Source organism: Chaetodon auriga, chromosome 10, assembly GCF_051107435.1.
Source record: "Chaetodon auriga isolate fChaAug3 chromosome 10, fChaAug3.hap1, whole genome shotgun sequence".
In the NCBI taxonomy this organism is placed as follows: domain Eukaryota; kingdom Metazoa; phylum Chordata; class Actinopteri; order Chaetodontiformes; family Chaetodontidae; genus Chaetodon; species Chaetodon auriga.
In genome coordinates this window covers 19,869,343-19,889,841 of record NC_135083.1, presented here as the reverse complement: position 1 = coordinate 19,889,841, position 20,499 = coordinate 19,869,343, and the positions used below count along the sequence as shown (strand labels likewise).

General features: G+C 41.2%; 1 protein-coding gene across 2 annotated transcripts in view; it reads left to right on the top strand.

The window, feature by feature from the left end:
* Nucleotides 1-4,282: 4,282 nt before the first annotated feature.
* Nucleotides 4,283-20,499, top strand: part of ajap1 (adherens junctions associated protein 1) — a 48,252-nt gene continuing 32,035 nt past the window's right edge. The window contains exon 1 of one of the 2 annotated variants that reach the window (XR_013077704.1): nucleotides 4,283-5,276. Coding sequence is in view for 1 of the 2 variants with exons in the window: in XM_076740603.1 (XP_076596718.1) it covers nucleotides 5,248-5,276 (29 nt within the window). In the remaining variant the exon portion in view is untranslated. The remainder of the gene's footprint in view (nucleotides 5,277-20,499) is intronic. The other variant, XM_076740603.1, reaches the window with a different exon arrangement.

Here is a 20,499-nt window from a genome sequence, read left to right as displayed (position 1 = left end):
TGATGAACCTGCCTGCCTTTGATCAGGTCTGTTCTCCTGTTCCCCGGTAAATACATCATTTAGTCCAACTAAAGAGATTTTTACATCCAAGCTTGCCTTTGTATCTGTTGCTGCTGTTTCTGAGAAGTCTGAGATTAAAGTTGACATAAGATATATGTGTGTTTGGGTGGTACTGCAGTAAGGTCCTAAACCACCTGTTACAGAAAGGTTCGTTGTTTTCCAGCACTGTCCTATAACTGGATGGACAGTCCCTGCTCCTTAAAGCAGCACTGATTAATATTTCCATATTAATAATGGATTAAGTGACTATGTGTAATGTGATAGATGTCACTCATTGTCACGAACCCAAAGACATTATCACCTGACAGAGATTCACACAGTATGACAGAGACTTTTCCCATTGTTTTGATTTTTTATTCCCTTCAACTTCACTTTCAGCTGCAGCAGGCTAGTGATAAACCCAGCACCTCCCCAGCCCCAAGCATAGACAGATATATGGAGTATTCGGTAGTTAAAGCCCCAAACATTTTTGTTGTGGTGAGGGTTAGGTGATAAGGTGATATAATAATGCTGACACTAGTACAAAGCTTTCTGAGTTTCGTTCTTAAAATCAAATTAAAGCCTCAGACAGCTGCAGCATGCATCTCCTGCTATTTCCTAAGATAATAAAAATGGGTGCTAAATGAAAGACAGGAAAAAACAGACTGAACCGATTCCCAGTGAGAGCCATGTAAACACTATTTTCTGTCTGCAACCCCCGTAAGACCACAGCCATAAACCCCCTCTGTAGCATCCAATTCATCCTGCACACTTAAACTGTACCCACTACTGCCGTTCAGAATGACTCAATCCAGCTTAGCAGATACACAGCAATACTCAAATCCCTCTTCCTTTTAATTCGCACTCTCGTGGCGGGGTGTTAATGGCTTACACAACAGATGTTTAGTATGCTGTGTTTAGGTCCATGTGAGCTGAAGCCACCCGCAGTCTTAGACATGCATGACAACCTGTGACTTGGTCTCTGAGGCAAAATAAGCCTGTTCACACTGCATCACACTTAATGTTGCTTGCATGTACCAAAGGAAAACAGGCGCGCACATACAAGCGCATACACAAACATGCAACACGGGAAGACAACATGCAAAACAGTGAGTGTGGGAGAGAGAGTGTGAATATGAAGAGAAAAGATGGAGAAAGTGACAGAGAGAGATGACAGCTCCCATCTGTTGGGGAGCTATGGGCTCCTCAGACAGAGGAATCCACTTGGATCGGTGTATATGTATACACACTAATGCAGTAATGAGGGTATTTGACAGAAGTGTGCTTTATGGCAACAATTAGTAGGGGAGGAAAGTTTCTCATCATGTATGGAGCAGTCAAATTATATAAACAGCTGCAATTCATCAGATTGAGAGGAAAGCGACTGTGTTCATTACAACAGTGTGCGCTGATCAAGGCAATTCAGAGGAGTGTGAGCCAAAGACAGACAGAACTGCAGAACCACACCTGAAGCAAAGGGAAGCTAGTTCACATTAGTCCACATTGAGAATTTGTGTACCAAACAAGTGCAGTCCAAATACAGCAAGCGTAAACAATCCAATCCTTTTTTCCAGGAAAGGCTAGAGCAGTCGCAGAGACTAAAACAGGTGTGATGTGTTCATCGGTTTGACACTTTGACCTCAAGGTGTACAAGAAAGGCCGCCACATTCTCTATTTTTCTCACGCAAGAGTTGATCTTGTCGTAGGCAATATTTTCACCTATCTTGCTGTGCGGTCACTTCTGCACATTGATTCTAATGTAATGGGATTTTGCCTCGCTCTGACATCTTGTAGTACAGGTGTGCAAAAAGCCTCCAGGATGACAGTTTAATGCTGCATTCATGTCATATGGGAAAGATGGTAGATATACGCTCCCCTATTAGAAAGTAGCTTTCACTTCAGCACTCAGCTGGTAAATATTATGAGAAAACACAGTTAACCTCAGCTCAGGGAGTTATCACTGCTCTGAAGCTTCCTGTGTGAGGCCGCCTGAATTGTGACATCACTACGGGTCGAGGCATCATGACACGAAACAGTAGTTTCTAGGCTGCAAAGCAATTTATCCGATGAGTGCAGTGGGATGACATGACTATCCAATCAGTGCCATGGACAGGACTGACACTGTTGTTAAGCATTATCCAGTTGTGCGCCGGAACCAACAATGGCGACTTTTATAAACAAGATAGATGTTGCTGCTGAGGCTGTTCTTCACCCAACATCAAGGTTTGTTTTACTTCACTCTGCTCCACAGCAAAACCAGTATGTTGGCATGGCTATGCATGAGTGTCAGCTTAAGGTGATGTTAGATTCAGGCAGATATGTTGGACTCTAGCAGTTGGTTAAGGAAAACAGAGTCCCCCTCCGCCACGGGAATCGATTAGGACGGAGGCAATGTTGAACTGAAGATGGAAACGGAGCGTAACAAGTTGACAATTCTGTCTGATATCAGGCAAAGATTACACAGCAAAGTTCACAACTCTTGGCAGGGCTTGACAATTTTTTGGATAGGGAGCAGCCAAAATCTGTGCAAAGTTAATATCTTTGAAGCATCTTCAAAGCTTCAAGCGAAATAAAAATCTGCAAACATTTTAAAATGGGTTTTTTTAGCCACCCTTGCAGCATTACACACGGGACGGCAATATTGGTCTGTTCTGTCCTGGGTAGAATATCAAAACAACTATATGATGGATTGCCATGAAACTTTGTACAAAAAGCCATTGTCCCCAGTAAATGAATCTTTTTGACTTGAAATCATCCCCTGAATTTTCCTCCAGTACCACTGTGAGGTTGACATTGTTTTTAAGAGAAACATCTCAGTTGTTGATACATTTAACTAAAAAGAGAATAGAGAGAGAAGAGAGAATAGTTTGCTATGAATTTGTTACGCCTGTTCAGGTTCCCTTCAGGATGTTAGTGATCCCTTAACAGCTAGCATGAACCTCTGCACATAGTACCACCATCCTGGTTTACTGCCAGGTAAAGGTAGGCCTGAGGCAACACAGATCATGTGTAGGGCCTGGAAACTGGTAGGAGCCATATTTTCTAATTATAGATAATAATAATAATGATAAAAATAATAAATATATTGGTAAAGACTGAAATAATCTCATAATTTTGCTGCAAAAATAAATATGTGAAACTACATGGTTTTGCAATCTACCAGATCCGTCCACACATGGTCCTTTAAGTCTCAAAGCAGAATTAGAAACAAGCGGATTTATCTGCTCCCAGTAACATATTTTAGCACCAGCTTTAACAAAAACAAAGCAATAATCAACTAACTGACTTGTTGAATGCAACATATTTAATTTGAATCACATAATAACTCAAGGTGATACTGAATTAAGTTCGCCAAAGTGCTGTATCATGCCTTGTGATAAGCAGACCTCTTATTTTAAAAAGCACATTAAATGTCTGTACCCACAACTTGGCCATCAGGAGGCCCCAAACAAGCAAACTGATGCTGTTTGTGTAGAATTTGAAAATATTTCACTTTGGTGCCCCCTAGTGGTTGTATCTAAAATACATTGTAGCATACAGCAAAGCAACCCCCCCCCCCCCCCAACATATGTCCAACCTATGGGCATTTTCAGATGAATGTGCTGAAAGCATCACAAAGACTGCACCAGTTTTCATGTTGATTGTCAGTTTTAATGGAAAGAAAACCTAATGCCATCAGAAGCGTTTGAAACACCATTTAATTACGTTAAAAAAACAACTCATTGTAGCTTTAAAGCACTTTGATTATTTCAGTCATTTTAACCGATTCTTGCTCTGCACATTTGCAGTTATTTCTTACAGTAGAAATCAGTTTTAAATGCCTTTAATGCTGCTTTGTTTTGTCACCCGTTGCTAATGCCACCAGTATTATCTGCCAGCATCAATTATTTCAGTAATTACAATAATTATTAAGTGATCCAACTACATTACTAGGAGTTGGGGGAGTCAGATTGTACTTATTAAAGGTTGCCTTAGGTTAAGTCAGTCCCAATTTGACCTTAGGTAGAAAGGAGAGTTCAGATCATGCCTACATGGTCATGTTCAAACATAAGATTACATCATCTAACTATTAGACTCAGCTGGTCCTCACACCCAGCTGATGGGACTGTAGTATTTAACGTGATGCTATACGTTCTCTAAATGTACTTCCAGCCATTCCCACGCACTTCTCCCTCCACTCCTCTGCCTCGGTCGCATCCTGCCGTGCAGCTCCGTGCCGTACTGGCCAGCGCTGCCCCTTGTCATACCCAATCTGACACTCCTGAGCGTGCACCCGTCTGACGTGAGACACTCCGGCACATGACATATTTGGCTTTAAAATGACGTCACGACAGCGTGGGGCTCAGCAGGCAGGTCGTTCGTCAGTCTGAGAGAAGAGGAGCAGCAGGAGACGGACCAGCCTCCTCTCCTCTCTCATGACAAGCCCTCATTCCCCCTCTGCCCAACTCCTCTGAAACAACTCTCAACCTCCAGGATTCTCCGTCGCTTCCCCTCTTCCTTTTTTCAGTTGCACCTATTTTTTTTTTTAATTATTATTATTATTTAACTTTGCCTAACCCCTCCGCACCCCTCAACACCTCAAAGAGATGTGAGGAGATAATGAGGACCCCCTGCCAGCGGTGACTTGTCTCCTCCGTGCTTCAGAGAAACGAACATCCTCATCTTCCACCCCCATTTTTTTCTTTTTCTTTTTCTTTTTTTTTTTTTGGACGTTCATCTGCCTTTCCACAATGTAGGAGAAGGTGCGCTGTCATTTCAGCGACGAGGATACCAACTACATGCCTTGTTTTTGCTCTTCGCAGCTCACATCTTCGTCTTTCCAGCCGGGGGGGCAGGAATGAAAGATTTGCGCGAAGGCAAAGTTTGAGGGCACCGCTCACCTGTCCGCCTGCTCGCGTGAACCCATCTCGTTTTAACTGATAACGAGGAAGATTATCGCCAAAAGAACAATTGACGAGCAACTTCAAAGAGACCTGAGTATTGCCCTGGTATTTTTTTTTTTTTTTTTTAGAGGGATTTGGCAGCGCTGTTGGAGGAATTTGATGTGCGCAACGTTGAAGGATATGGCTTAAATAATGGTTGCGTTACTGACAGCTGGAGTAAGGTCCGTCACTTGAGTGTTTCTATCAGCTATTGTCGACTTTGGTGGAAACCCATCTAAATGGGAGGATACCTGGAGGACTGAGTCGGATTCGGCAGACGAGAAAAATGTGGATAAAACGGAGTGTTGCGCGCAGGTAAGACACGAACAATTTAATTTCATGTCATAGGAATCACACTGTAATCGACAAACGCAAGAGACATGTAGATGTTTTCTGTTGTTTCACATTACACGACGAACATGTCTCAGTTTTTTAATGTACGCCACTGCAACTTATGAGAGTCTGCTGGAATTGATGATTGGTTTGTGTGTCAATAGCTCCGTATAAAATAAATAAAAAAAACAGTGCCAACGCAGGTTCCCTTGCACCAAAGTTCCTCACACACACCGACTATTTCCCGGTGTGCTGTTGACACTGAGGGATGTTGAGGCGGAGGCTGAAGATGGATATGTTCTGTGATGTTTAAAGGAAGAATTTGATCGAAAACTTCTCGTCCCGTACGCTGGGGGTCGCCAACAGTACGGCGCAAGCCACACACACACACACACACACACACACACACACACACACACACACACACACATACACAGGCGCGCGCTTAAAACACACGTGTACGGACGCACGCGCATGCACCGCCTCAAGGTTAGGTCTGTCAGCTCCTCCGCACTTGTGAGAAGAAACACACGCACGCGCTCTTTTAGAAACACGCACTTAATAGGGTGATTAGTTGGTGAAATTAGACGTGAAATTAATTATAAAATACGCATTTATAAATTCATTTCTTTGCGGGGTTATGATCGAACACAAATTTGAGTTTGTGGCTTCTTCTGTAAGTCTTTTACTCCCCGAAAATATGGAGTTAGTGGGTGTATGTACTGAGTAGTGCTTATCCAAGATAGAGGAGAGGATGGCATGTAGACAGGCTGGATGGGGAGGTAAGCTTTACCTCATCCCTTCCAGTGGAACATTTTCTCATCATATGAATAATGAACGTATACGTTCTTTGCCTCTATGATAAAATGGTATCCTTAAACTGAAGCAGCATGGAGACCAGTCTACTGACTTGGGAAGCCTGCAAACAAAAGCTGAAACTGAGCTCATTCATTTGCTGTAAAATAGGTTTAGAGGTAATGACACGCTGTGAAATGAGACCAGACCTGCCAGCGGTGAGATTCTCTTGCCACCTGCTGGATCTCATTCCCACCGGTAGCTCTAATTCCTGCCCATTTGCAGCCGTCCATTTCTTATGCATGACAAACACTGTACATCTCAGGGCTGACCTCGCAGGATAATGGCAATACATGCCGTAGGACAAAACAGTTGTATAAGATGATGAAATGCATTTAGCTCCCACACTGTATCTCGAGTTGAATCGGTCAGAGGCAGAGAGAACCCAATTTCCATCCTCAGGAATTTCCCTGTCGTTTGCTGACATGATGTGGAGCATCAGGATGGGATGTGGGATGATTGTGTTTGCCATCTCAGGCTAAAAGCTTGCATTGTTTGTTACTGTCATTTATTATCAGACAGTGATGGCAACATTTGGTTTCCTACATTTAATGTGTGGGATAAAGTCCTGCTTTCCAGTACAGGTTGTATTTAACATATTTTTTTAGAAGAAGAAATGGGCAGTGAAAGCTTCTGTACCTGTTGGAACAGACAAAGAACAGAACATCTCCAGGCACTTGATACGTGGGCGTAATTTGCAACAGCAATGACTAGCAAGTCTGGAGAGAAGAATGGATGGATAAATACCGAAATAGATAAAAATAAAGGATTTTGTAGATGACCACTGTAGTTCATGTCTTCTAGACAAACTGTCTCATAAAGACTCCCTGTGGACCAAAGCTGGGTGAAGATTCAGCATCGTCCTTTCTAGACTTTAGTGGAATGGTATCATTATGCTGATTTGATCATAGATTTGCCATAATATTAATATACTGATATTGAAATATATTCCATAGTGTGGTAACTATATTGCTCTGTCCAACTGTAGAATTAGAGGCACGTCTGCTTAATAGAGTTTCTAAAAGATATTTTAGGGCTGCGATGAAGTTTACATAATGAATTAATTCTTTAGCTTTTTAACGTCAGAAGATGGTTAAAAAAATATGCCCATCATAACTTCCCACAGTCCAAGTGATGGCAGATCAGATCATTCGGATCATTTCTTTTGTCCGACCAACACTCCAAACCCCAAAGATATTCAGTTAGCAATTAAAAACAACAACAACAACAACAACAACAACAACAAAAACAGGACAGGTGCCAATCTTCAAATATGTGAAGCTTGGATGAATAAGTGCACTGAACGTTTGCTTGATAAATTGCTTAGATCAATGGTTGTTGCTAGCCATTACACTCACACACACACACACACACACACACACACACACACACACACAGCTGCAGTTACATTGCTCGTTAAATAAGCCTGTTGTTTACTGTGGTGGATTAACTCTAACTAGCTCGTTGAAAACTTTTGGAGCGTTTTGGATAAGTAAAAATGTTGTTCATGAATCACTCCTAACATTGGAAAGGTGCTTCTTTGTAATTAAACCACCCCTAACTGAAACTTTGGCAGTGGCAAGAGGTTTGTTATTTGCTGTGAATGGGGTGTGTAATTAATTTCTCCCTATAGCATTAACCACCGAACACAAACCTATGACTCAGGATGCAAATGGGAAGAAAAACAAAAATGTGCTGGTAGGAAGCTACACGTTTTCTTAGCTTGAGTAAAAAGCACATGCTGCGCTGCCACTTAAATTTGACACTTTTCAGCCGAAGTAATGGGTTTCTCAGATTTCATACGTGGATGTGTATCTCAGAGAAGATCAATTTAGTTAGGATTCAAGACGTGAGTGCTGGTAGTGCTACAGAATTACAAAATGCTGGAGCCAGAGAGTGTCTCACTTGAGGGTTAACCAGCAGGGATTCATCTCTCCCAGGCTCGGCATCTCCGGGCTCAATCTTTCATGGACGTCACACAGTCTTAGGTTCCCCACGGTGAGCTCTCATACCGCTGAGGCACTGGGGATGCTATCAGGCGTCGGCACACTGCAGCTGTGAAATATTACTGGCGGAGACACCAGTTGCCTTTCAGGAGGGCTTCATTTGTCAGCTTCCACTTGTTAAGTACAGGTGACTGTTGCGACACGTGTCTGTCTCTTTCTGGCCTGCGTAAACTGTGATGTGCCAAGTGATTGGAGTGTTCATTCTAAAGGACTCTCAGAAAATAGGGAAAGAAAAAGCCAGACAATGGATTTAATCACTCTTCATCTGCAAGATGTCAGGAATTATGTCCTCGTATTGATATTCCTGGTGATCATGTGCTTAGCATTCAGTGTCTTATCCCACTGAGTAATAGTCTAATTCTGATGAATATCGCTGCCTTAATGAACCAGGGTTTCTAATATATTATACTCTGCACTGAGGTGTTTTCTCTTAGGGTGTTTATGAGCAGTCAGCGTCCTCACAGCGAGCTCTGCCAAGAACTCCGGGGCTAAACATGGCGTTACTGTGTGAGGGGCCATCTGATATTCAGATATTCCTGTGATTTAGGTGCCATCTTAATATCCTCTATGAGGGTTATTAACTGGGCCTCTCTGGAGCGTGATTAACCTAATTTGCAGTGAAATAGGCTGTGTTGCTTCTCTGAGATCCTATCCTCTGGAGATTTCTGTGTGTGTGTGTGTGTGTGTGTGTGTGTGTGTGTGTGTGTGTGTGTGTGTGTGTGAGCGCGTGCATGTCGTAAACACCCTGTGCTCCGCAGTCTGTTAAATCCAGAAGGACCAGAACAGGTTGTCCCTTTTGAAATAGCGTAAGAGACAAAACAGACATGGAAGCTGGTTCATCTAACCATGTTGGAGAGATAACCAAGAGAGCAGGGCAAGAGAAGAAGAAAGAAACTTGCTGCTGGTAAAGGACAGGGGTGAGCCATATTCACGACGACTCATGATTGACTGGCAAAGCAATTAGAGGAGAGACATAAGCAGAATTGGACCATAGCTGTCACTGTTAAGTTGATTTTCCCACCATAATGTGTAGCTCCATGGTGGATGCTTGAAATAGAGACCTGGAGTTCAGCACATAGAACTTTGGAAAACTAATAACTCTCAAATACTTGAACGTAAGCTCTGTTGGCCAATTTTTATTTATTTATTTATTTATTTTTGTAGAAGTACTGCACAACAAGGATTATAAGTACATTCTAATGTATTTTTGGACTTGAAAACCCTGTGAAACAGGATTTAGACCATCATAGGACAGAAACCTCTCCACTAAAAACCATATAAAGCATGTTTTTGTACAGAGGTGGGCTAACAGCTTCTTAAGGCAGGTTGTTGTGCAGGTGACAGCGAATGACAGTTTAAGGAGTTGCTCTAACTTTTGCAATTGGAATTGGTCATAAAGGTTCAGTTTTGGCAATGAGTCTTACTGTATTTTGCTCAGTTTACTTTAAACTCACATGTTTTATATGAGCTATTTGTGCTAACAATGACCCTGCTCTCTTCCAAAATAAGATCCCCACATTCAGACCTCATGAAATTCAAGTCCAAGTTCCTACCAAAGTGCCAGCGGCCCTTAGCCTGATTGGGTTTTATGACCAGCTTGTCCAGTTTGGGCTACATGAGAAAGCGTGTGTTTCTATTGTAGTGAAGCACATCCATCCCACAGAGCAAAGGAACTAACAGCACTGAGCTCATACTTGATTCATGTAGTGAGCTTTTGCTGGATCAATACTGCCTCTACAAAGGATCAGATTTATCCGTCATGGCCCTTCCCACTAACTGGCTGTCTCCAGGCACAGGGGGCGTCTCTCAGCGGGCCACTTTCCACTATAATACTTCATAAATGAACAAAAGAACGTCCCCCGCTTTCTATATAGTTCCCAGCTACTCAGTGATGATTGATGTGGATTGAGGCTTATGCTGGAATAAAATCTTTGACAGTGAGGGGCTGAGTTGATTGGGGCATTGTCCTGTTTGTCTCTCTCTTTTTTTTTTTTTTTTTTTCATTTTCAGCCCATTCCCATGCTCTCTACAACCCTGCTTATCTTTCTGAGCATGTGGGTCATGCACGCTGTAGTGGAGGACATTATGCAGTGGGAGTAATTAATGGGATGATGCAACACCCTTGACTGTTGCATCTTAGACCCCCTCAAAACCTCACACATATACCCACTCCACCCACTCCACCCTTTTACTTTTTAGTTTGTTTTCCTCTATGAATTATGCTTCGACCTCAGCAGTGCAACAATGTTTTTTAAACTACAACCATAGAAGCAGCTGCTGCAGCTCACGGGCACGGATGGGGTCTGTTTGTGTGCATGTGTGTGTTTGTTTGTGTGTGTGTGTGTGTGTTTGTTGCACACTACCAAAACATGTGGAAGATTTCATAGAATATTTGCCTCCCAGAGGCCTGCTGCACAGAAGCAATCCATAAATCTCTGGAACTCTTTGGAGAGCCAACTGTGGTATTTATCTCCCTAATACAGGATATCTACCGAGGAGAGCTTAACTCCTACACCTCAGAGCCTGCATTTTTCAAAGCTACACAACCACGTCCTGGCTGATATTCAAAACAACACAACAAACATGTAGAGATAATTCCAAACAGTGCATTTTGATTAATGATGAAAAGATGCGATGAGGTAAAATGTATTATAGAAATCCAGTGGAACTCAGGCCCAGTGCTGTGGCGCGCTCTCTCTAAAAGAAAAGGTCAAAACAGAAGATTGTGCATCTACAAAGATGATTCTCAGCATCCTTCCACTGAATGTTTCTGACTCTCAGTTTTGTTTATGTGTCCAGAGCATCCTGGAAAAGAGCTCATGTCCTAATAAAGGTTAGACGCTGGAAAATATGTTGTGCATGGTTAATTTTTTTCAGTGTAATCATTTGCCTCTGTCCCGGGCATAGAAATAAATGCTAAATGTAGAATTTTGTCAGAATAAGGGTGGTGATGGGAAGCGGTCCCAGTTGAAAATTGGTTCTAAATTGCACATTCCATTGGAATCATATGCCTCCGAGCTTACCAGTTCCTTTTATTGGTGCCGGCGTGTTTCACTGACAGTTGCACATTCCAAAACAATGACATTAAAGTCATTATTATTATTATCATTGAATTAATGAGTTTATTTTTTTAACCAGGAAAATCTGTTGAAGTCTGACATATTTAGGTCTGCCCGGTAATAAAAGATAATGTGTGGTGAAAACAATTCCAGAGTTAGCTCGATGTTCTGCTTTCGCTGCTTCTCTGACGTCCACCCTCTCTCTCGCTCTTCTCCCAGTTTGGTCAGTTTGTTTCAACCAAACCAGAGTTGGGGATGATTGTTGGAACAGTGAAAAGATGAACCAGGAAGATTTTGTTGTTTTTGTTTTTGTCTAGTTTGGATGAAGTGTCTTTTATGATGATAAAATTACTGCTTCTGTGAATGTTGTCTGGTGGCTACCAATCTGAGCCTGTCAGTGGCAAAAAGAAACTCTGTCAGTGGACGAGCATTGACGGTGCACAAACCAGCTGCAGCAGTGCACAGATCTCTGAAAACCATATTTCCCCTTGTTTTTAATCTGTGTGGGTGTGATGTAGTTCATCGGGTGTTGTTGTGTGAGAGCGAAGAGTACCTGCATGTTATCGCAGACACCATAAAGTACACACTACAGACAGTGAGTTATAATAGTCTGTGTACAAGTGTCCAGATAAGCTCAGGTTGCAGCCCAATGTAGTTAGAAGGCCATGTGTTCTCTGCTGCAGAGGAAATAAAGCTACTGTTTATGAACACCACCGTCTGTTTCTGTACTGTGTTCAGACACAGAGATAATGAAACTGTTGCATTGATTGTGAAAATCTGTGCAGTCCTGCTTTTTCTTCCACACAGAAGATTGATCAGGAATCTGTAAGAGAATCTGATCAGCAGACGCGATAATGGAATTGGTATCTTATCAATCTCATCCCTAAATAAGACTTTAAAAGGGTCGTTGTAAAAGGGATGTAGTTTATCACATGTTTAGTCACATGTCTGCTTCTCTCGTGATTTGTCATTGATTGGTTGGAGATGAGCGCAGGGGTGTGAACACCTGTCCAGTCTCAATGCTTATCACACTCGGTTTATATCAGTGGCATGTTGCTTAGTTGGAGCAGGATCTAGAAGGATTTTCCACCATAATCAACAAATTAGGAACACAACATAGCGGGAATAAGCGATTTGGTTCCTGTGTATCTTGGCAATAGAGCTTGCCACCACAGAGCCATTCACATGTGTGTATGTGACTGTGTGTGTGTGTGTGTGTGTGTACATGCTGGGTTATATTTGCCCTGTCGCTTAGTCTGAGAGCTTGAGCACACAGCCCTCTTCAGTTCCAACAAAAGCATGATTACATATTCAACAGGCTGCAAATAGAGACTCAGAGGTATCACAGCTCCTCCTTTTAGTGGACGGAGGATGAACCCCCTCGGCTGTACTGCATGAAACGCACAATACTTCCACAACTTCAGTCAAAATACAACCAAAAAACAGGGCCAAAATATAATAAATATGAAAATATGTAGCAGTTAAATGTTGGTCATGAAGCCATAAATCACCATAAGACTTCATAAACACATGATAACGATCATCATAATTATATCAGATGATGTCAGCTGTGTTTTGTTTTAGTGTGTGAGTGATACTGTATTCATTCCTGCAGACCCCGATCATAAGACATTTAAACATCTTTAATTGTAAATCAATTCAGCCTAAGACTTCACCAGTTATGTATGAGTCCAGTAAATGCAAATGAAGTCAAGTAGCTTTTAATAACCCCTTTAAATGTGTTGTAAAAGGTTTATAATATGTTAAGATGAAGTAAGAAGAAGTTTTCCATGTTGTATTTACAACATGTTCTATTCATATACTCATACATACATATAAATACATATGAAGACCAAAAGCAAATGTGACGCGTCGTGTCCATGCCCCATGTTTTTGTAGGGTAAAGCTCCGTAAAGCCGAGGGGAGCAGCTGAGTCATGTGATAATTCTCTATTAAATCCTCACTACGAATGACTTTCACATCGTCATTTGATACTGCAAAAATAATTTTGCCAACGTCACATCCGGGTTTGAAAAATATGCACACTACACACAAGGTTTATCAGCCGTGAGGATCAAAAAACGGCTTCTACTCTTCAGACATCAGGACTTTAACCCCCAGAATCTGCCACCACCCTGATCTTCCCTCAGAAATTAAAAAGGCTGTTCAAGCCTTATCCCTGAAAAGTGCTCTGCACAATGGGAGAAGAGAGAGTGGAAAAAAGTGCCAAGCAAAGGACAAAAATGAGCAGAACTGGATTAAAATAACAATAGAGCGTTCTGCTAATGGTTCATTTTCAGCTGCTGCCACAATATGATACTGTCTGTGTGAGAATTATGGCGGATAAGAAAGGTGCTGATGTGTGTGAGGAGTCCAAAGCTTCGCGTGCCGTACTGTGTGAGAATGCTATTTGAAAGCAGAGTTATGCTGACTGTCATTCTTCCCCTCAGACTCGATACCTTATTAACGCACATTAAGGCCTGCGGACAATTTTGATGAATTAGGCTTTGCTTTCCTTTAGTTAAGAATTTACTTTGGAGTCTGACAGAATGTGAAGCACTTCTTCAACAATGTGCTAAAGTTTGCCTTCAGTGTCATAACAGATTCCATTGTGTCCAGGACTGTGGGCCGGATGCCAGTTAAAACGAGTTTTAAATGGAATAATGGAACAAGCCATGTAGCCTCATAATTCATAAATATCCAATATGCAGCACCATTCATCAAGCTAGCTGAGACTTCCTTTCAGCATTTTGTATACCTTCTGACATTTTCAATTTGCTTTATCATTAACAGTTTATTGAGTTTATTGGACTGGAAAGGCAGCCCTGCCATATTTTTCATATGAATAACACATTTCGCCGAGAAGTTCAGCCTTTTGTAATGGCCATATTTTTTTCCTAAATGACAGTTGGGTGTTTCTTTCAAACTGTACGCATGATTACACTCTCTTGTGTGGATTTTATTTCCTTTTGCTAGAGGAGATGATTCCAGTCAATTTAAGCGTTATCTCTCAAGAGACACTTAGATTACACTGTTCTGGAGCTCTGATCTTCCTGTCAGCTTCCAGTGATCGATGCGTTGGAAGCATGGAAGGGTAATGAGGTGAGATCAGAATGGCTTCATATCAAACTGTATGATCAGTAAATACTGTGGTCCACCATGAATTACTATTATACTATAGATATTTAATTTCTAATGAACTTGATCTGCAGACTTTCTTTAGTGTGAAGCAGTCATGTGTGATGTCCTCATAGCCTGAGAGTTTAGGAATAAGTGCACATTATCTCTCCATTGCATTTGTTTTATGTTATAGAGCGATTTAAGTAAAATGAATGTCAAAGCGCTGTTGACCTTTATTGCAGAAAAACAGCTTTTGCATGCACTTGCTCCATTATTTTGTGTGTGGTATGTGGTGAGTTTGACCTCCTAATAGCACTAGGTGAAAGGTCCAATGATCACAAACATCAACAGGATTTGTCCTCTGGAAGCCTTTAATGTGTGGACCAAATTTGATGACAGTCCGTCCAACAGTTGTTTGGAGACTTTACTCTTCTTCACACTTCAGCAGGGTGTTGAACCGACCAACCAGCAGACGATAGTGTGACCAAAAATGTTTGCTTGGAGAACTATCAGAGATGTAAATTCAGATCATGTTTGTTATAAAAAAAAAAGCTGTTTGAGTCTCTGAGTGAGTTAAGAAAATTAGCAAAGCAACATTAGCATTGCAGATTAAACTGCAGGCTGGGCTGCAACAGTTTGAGATTTTCATGGTGCGATAACCATCTCAGAAAATGCACTTTCATGGTATCACAGTGTTATGCAATTATTATCAATTAAATGACCCCTAAAGGAATAAAATTAAAAGGGTCTTTGTCAAACAAACACTTAATTACAGTCTCATAAAGTAATTTGTCCTGACTGATGTGATGTAAACTTGAAATATTTTGTTTAAGAACACCAATACAGTAGAACTTAATACTGTAGATAACCAAATGTACACGGTATGATAACTGTCCATTGTCATACCAATCTGTATCATGAAACTGGTGTACTGCTGCAGCCCTAACTACAGTTCAATTCACCAGCTACAAACATGGAAATAGCTGAAATCGTTGTTTTTATAGTGTAAATAATCCGTCAAGGCCTCCATGTTTTCCATGTTAATGCTGAGCTTTCTTGTCTCCAGACAGCGTTTCTTTAGTTTGTTGTCTCCAGTGTGTGTAGAAAACAATGTAAAAGGAGGAGGACCACCTGAGAGACAGGTGTATTAAGGAGGGCAGAGTGGTCACAGAGTTTGTGTGACTAAGTGGGTTTCTGGAGCTAGTTGATTTGAAGCTCCCACATACTCCCTCACTCCCTTTGAGAGTTTTGCACTGTATAAGCACTGCGCCACATAAGAGCCTCGCTTTCGCTCTATAATCTAAAAATCCCAAAAGTCCCCAGCCCAATTGTCTGCTTTACCCCACACATACTCGCAGAAGATAAAGCAGCAGGGCAAAATTTAAACCACAATATAGAAATAAATTCAGCCTGTGACAAGGAAGGAAGGAATTTATTGTCATGCGAAAACGCCTCCAGTGTATTTCCAAACAATGAACAGCTCGACTCACTGTGTTACATTCATACTTTACATGCAGTGTAAAAAGTGCACTGTGAGAGCAGTAATACATATAGTTTAGACTTTTTTTTCAGTGTTTGGACCTTCTGACGCAGCTCAAATGTCTCATTATAAGAGCACTGTAGTTTGCATCACTCTGTATTTATAATTAGGTCATTGTAAAGTTGTAAGTGATGCCTGATCTATTCCTGTGATCGTCCTCACTGTCCTTCTGTTCAGTTAAAGGATTAATGATGTTTGACTTGTTTATCTATTAAAAGAAATTCATTCCCTGTTATGATTTTTTGGCTTTAGAAGCTGCACCATCAGCAAGTGTGAGATTGTTGTCAATCTCAGTCTGTGGATATGTCAGTCACCGGCACCACTGATTTAAAGTTAAAGTCAGTCACCACATCCCAAAACAGTTCGGTGTTCGCCGACGGCTCCAGATAACACACGGTCCGAGAAGACGGGCTTCAAGAACTGAGCGCTTACTGAACAACATGGCAGCATTTTCAAACACCCAGCAGAATTAAAATTATGTAAGACATCCACAGCATCCTGTGCAAACGACACCGTCTGCACATGGCTGTCACGGCACGTTGTTTACAGGTCACCCATGACAGCAGCTGCCTCCGTTAACACTTCCATTACTGGAGTATTGTTTAGAAGTTGACAGCCACAGCAAGCATTTTTCATCATATTCACTTTTCTTTCAAGACCCCCCAGAATATTTTCCTCCATGAATATGTAAACGCTGAATCTATCAAAAGAAAGAACAGGGCCTCTGTTTTTTTATTTTATTTTATTCTAGTTCATTTATCCTTTTTTTTTGTATCAACACTTGAATGTTTGTCATTTTCATCAAAAGAAGGAACATTTTAGATAAAAAGCAGAGAAGTTTGCGTTTTTGCTTTGAAGCAGAAAATTTATTTCATATTTACATTTTGTAACTTCAATCATATGAAAAAATAAAGAGAATAATGATGATAAATGATAATATTCTCTTAGTTAATGTTAAGGTCCACCACAACCATGACGATAGTGAGACATCTCCTCAAGCAGCGTCTTTCTGACACATTTTCCATGATTACACGTTGTTCTGCTAGGTTTTTTTTTTTTTTTTTAACTATTCAATATTGTATTAAACACTTGTTTCAATACTGAATTTGATCTGGATGAAGTAGCAAACGAGTCTGCTTCAAAGGACTGAGGCAGGCAGTCCAACTGAGCTCCCCTCTGCCTCGTGAACTCGTCCGCTCTCTGTAGAGGTGGACACATGGCACCACTGAGACAACCCCAGGTCCAACTCAGCCCCTGTGATTCCTGCTCAGTGAATATGTCAGTCGCTCTTTGAAAGCTTTAAAGCAGCAGAGGGTTTGAAAGAGAAACCTGTCCCAGAAATGCATGCAACTTGTTCTCTTTTTCACTCTTCATTGAAGGATTATAACCCTGCTCATTCTGTAGGGGAAACTTGATGGACAGAAATAGGACTTAAAAGGCAGAAGAGAGTATCTGTGCCAAGTGAAATAGAATAAAACTAAACGTCCTGTACTGGTTTTACAGAACAGATTCCTTTCTTTGTTTCTGCTCCTCTGTAAACCACAGTATCACTTTAACCCTGTAATACATCACCGAAAACACTGGCCAGATGGGGTGTTTTGATGTGTAATACCTTCGCTTGTACTGCTTCTCTTTTACAAAGAGAGCAGTAGTTCAGTTCAATTGTTTAGAGCTCCCCTACTTGAGGCTGTCTCAGCATTACAGTACATCTCTGCTGACCTCCTCTTGAAAACAGTGATTATTCTGGGTCAGACTCTCTTAAAGCTATATGCTGGAATTAATGGAACTGGGAAGGGCAGAGAAGGACCGCTATCATGCCCTCATTTTCTCAATATGCTGCAGTTGAGACAAAAAAAAAAAACAGTTTTCCCTCACTAATCCCAGAGGGGTCATGGTAATTTCCGTGGGATCTGAATTTTATGTTTTCTACGAGAAGGCAATTACCAGTATATTAAAGGCGTTTCCAATAAGTGAGAGTGATGATATTATTTACTGTGCGTCAGCGTTGTGGTTCATGTTTCTTTTTAGAGGTCAGTTTAGTCTTAGGGGAGATTAAGCAGCATTTTCAGCTCCCTGAGGCTTCATGCACTCTTGATTTTATGCTGTGATGCTAATATGGCTGGAACCCTCCTCTATTATTGAAAGCTTACGCCTGTTATCATAGTGTGACAGTGCGTGATGTCATTTATGTACTGTACATTCATCAGTCTCAGCTGACCAGGCAGCGATCTATGGAGCAGAAGATGGATGAGTTTCCTGGACAGTGGTGTGCTTCCAGACATGGAGAGTTCACCTAGACATGAACATTATTTTCTGGGCTCAGCGATAATATGTCACATTGCAGAACCTCTCTGAGCTGCTGGTGCACCAAACAACAACAACACCATCCCACTGTCACAGCTGCATGTACAGTGTTTGGGTGACTTGGACCAGAATACAATATCATCGTGACAGACGCAGAGCTTGAAAGTAATTCAACAAATAATTGTATTTTTTTTATTTTGTTTTTAGCAGACCTTAACACAAGTCCCTGGGTCATCGTGGATTAACCATCAACAATGTGACAATAGCAGTAATGACAGATTTTCATGCTAGAAAAGTTGAAAAAGTAACATTAGACATAAGATATTCTTGGATATCAAAGATATGAATGAAGCCAAGTAGCAATGATAGAAGTAGATGTGCTGTTGTGCTGGTAATTTTTCATTTTTCATAGTTCATTTATTCTATAGCTCTCAGAGGTTTCAACTTCTAATAGCAAGAGCTGCAGTAGATGATGATTAATGTTATTATGAATACGGATAATAAACCACAGGAACATGCATGTTTTCAGAATGGCTGATAAACAAAATGGGTAGCGGTTCACTTTAAGTGCAACTATTAAGCATTTTTAAGCAGTAGGAGATTCAATAAATGTTTTATAAAACAGTAAAAGTCAATAAGAGATGGCCCTGAGTTACTGAAGCCTGCGGATCTGCAGCTGGCCCTGAGTTGGCATCAGGACTACAGCTATTATATGTGAATTTTTGCAGACGTTTGGCATCTGAAAAATATTAATATTGATTTCAGTAAAATCACCCAGCTCTCTGACACACACACACACACACACACACACACACACACACAGTATATACTGTACATCTCTCACTCAAGGAGCCATTGTTGTAATTTGATGAAGCAGTCAAATGCAGCTTGCTTTGCCAGTGGGGTCCAATCTGCACTCCTGTGTGTGCTGCCCTCACAGTGAGTCATCTGAAAGGAGAAGTGTCCTTGTTCTATGGCCTGGATGTTATCAGAGAGTTTTTGCCCCCCAGAGGGGTAAGACTGCCACACAGCTCCTTCCCTGTTCTCTCTTTTCTTTCTCCATCTCTGTCGCTCTCTTAGGGCAATGCAAATGCATACTCCGTATCCCCCCATCTCTATTTTAAGAGTCCTCTCCCCAGTGTGAGCGGGCTGTGCTCGAGGCTGGCAGAATCAGGGAAGATGGAATGAATGGAAACACATTGTATGAGCTCTCACCAGCGTCCCACTGTCTTTAGTGTATTCTTAATCCATAATCCTTTAAAGTTGTTCAATCTAGCAGCATGGCTGCTGGAGCTGCTTAATAGTATGCCTCATGATTTTAAAGGAAGACATAACCAACCCACACCCCTGGAGGCATTTGAGGAAAAGCCATGACAGTGTCATGTTTTTTGGCTATAAATAGCATCTAATGCAATGATCCACACAGGCACTGAATACCAGAATGGATTTCTCCAACTGGAAATGTATCTGACTGTGCAGACACTTTCAAAGAGAAGATGAACATTGTATTCTGACAGATCTTCTCCCATAGAGTATGTACAGTATATGGTGTGACTTGATAAATATAAAATATTCATTGACTGACTGATACTAACCAGATGTCACATTGTAAGATTATGATAATCATCACAAGATCCTGACTAAGAAGTCTGCTTAGTCCCATTTAAAACAGGTTACCATGGAAACCTGTTCCTGTTTTCTGATTTCCATCGTGTTGCTCTATTAAATTAAACTAAAACTGTTCAGCTAGAGAGCAGGAATCTTCTTTTAATTGGTATATTCAGTATAAAAGGAAACGCATATCTTCACCTCAATGAGACCTTAAACAAGAGTATCACCAGTGTAAACGACGAGGTAATCCTTACTGTGCTGAAACCAGCAGTACAATCTGCTCAGTTCAAGTGTTTGGTTAAGCCTCGAGGCCTCACTATTTGAAAGTGGTTATGATACAACAGATCAACACAAAAGCATGAATCACAGCTCCTTTATAGTTTGTTCTTGAAAGGGTTTTTCTTGAAACTTTGTTTAATAAAAAGAAAAGGAAAACCTCCCCTTTCTTCAAAGAGAAATATTAACATGACCGCCGGCTACTAACCAACATGTGCGTCCCAGTATGTGATAAAGTATATCAGCACTGACAGCTGTAGCTAATACTGTAGTACAAGTGCAGTATCACAACAGCACATACACGGTTATTGAATTCCTGCCTCTGTCACTGGCTGTCCTGGTAGACATTCAGACTCATTACTGTATTTGTTCATTCCACCATTTTCAATTGCTGGACTTCAGCTGAATTATTATACTAGAGGGATAAGCAGATA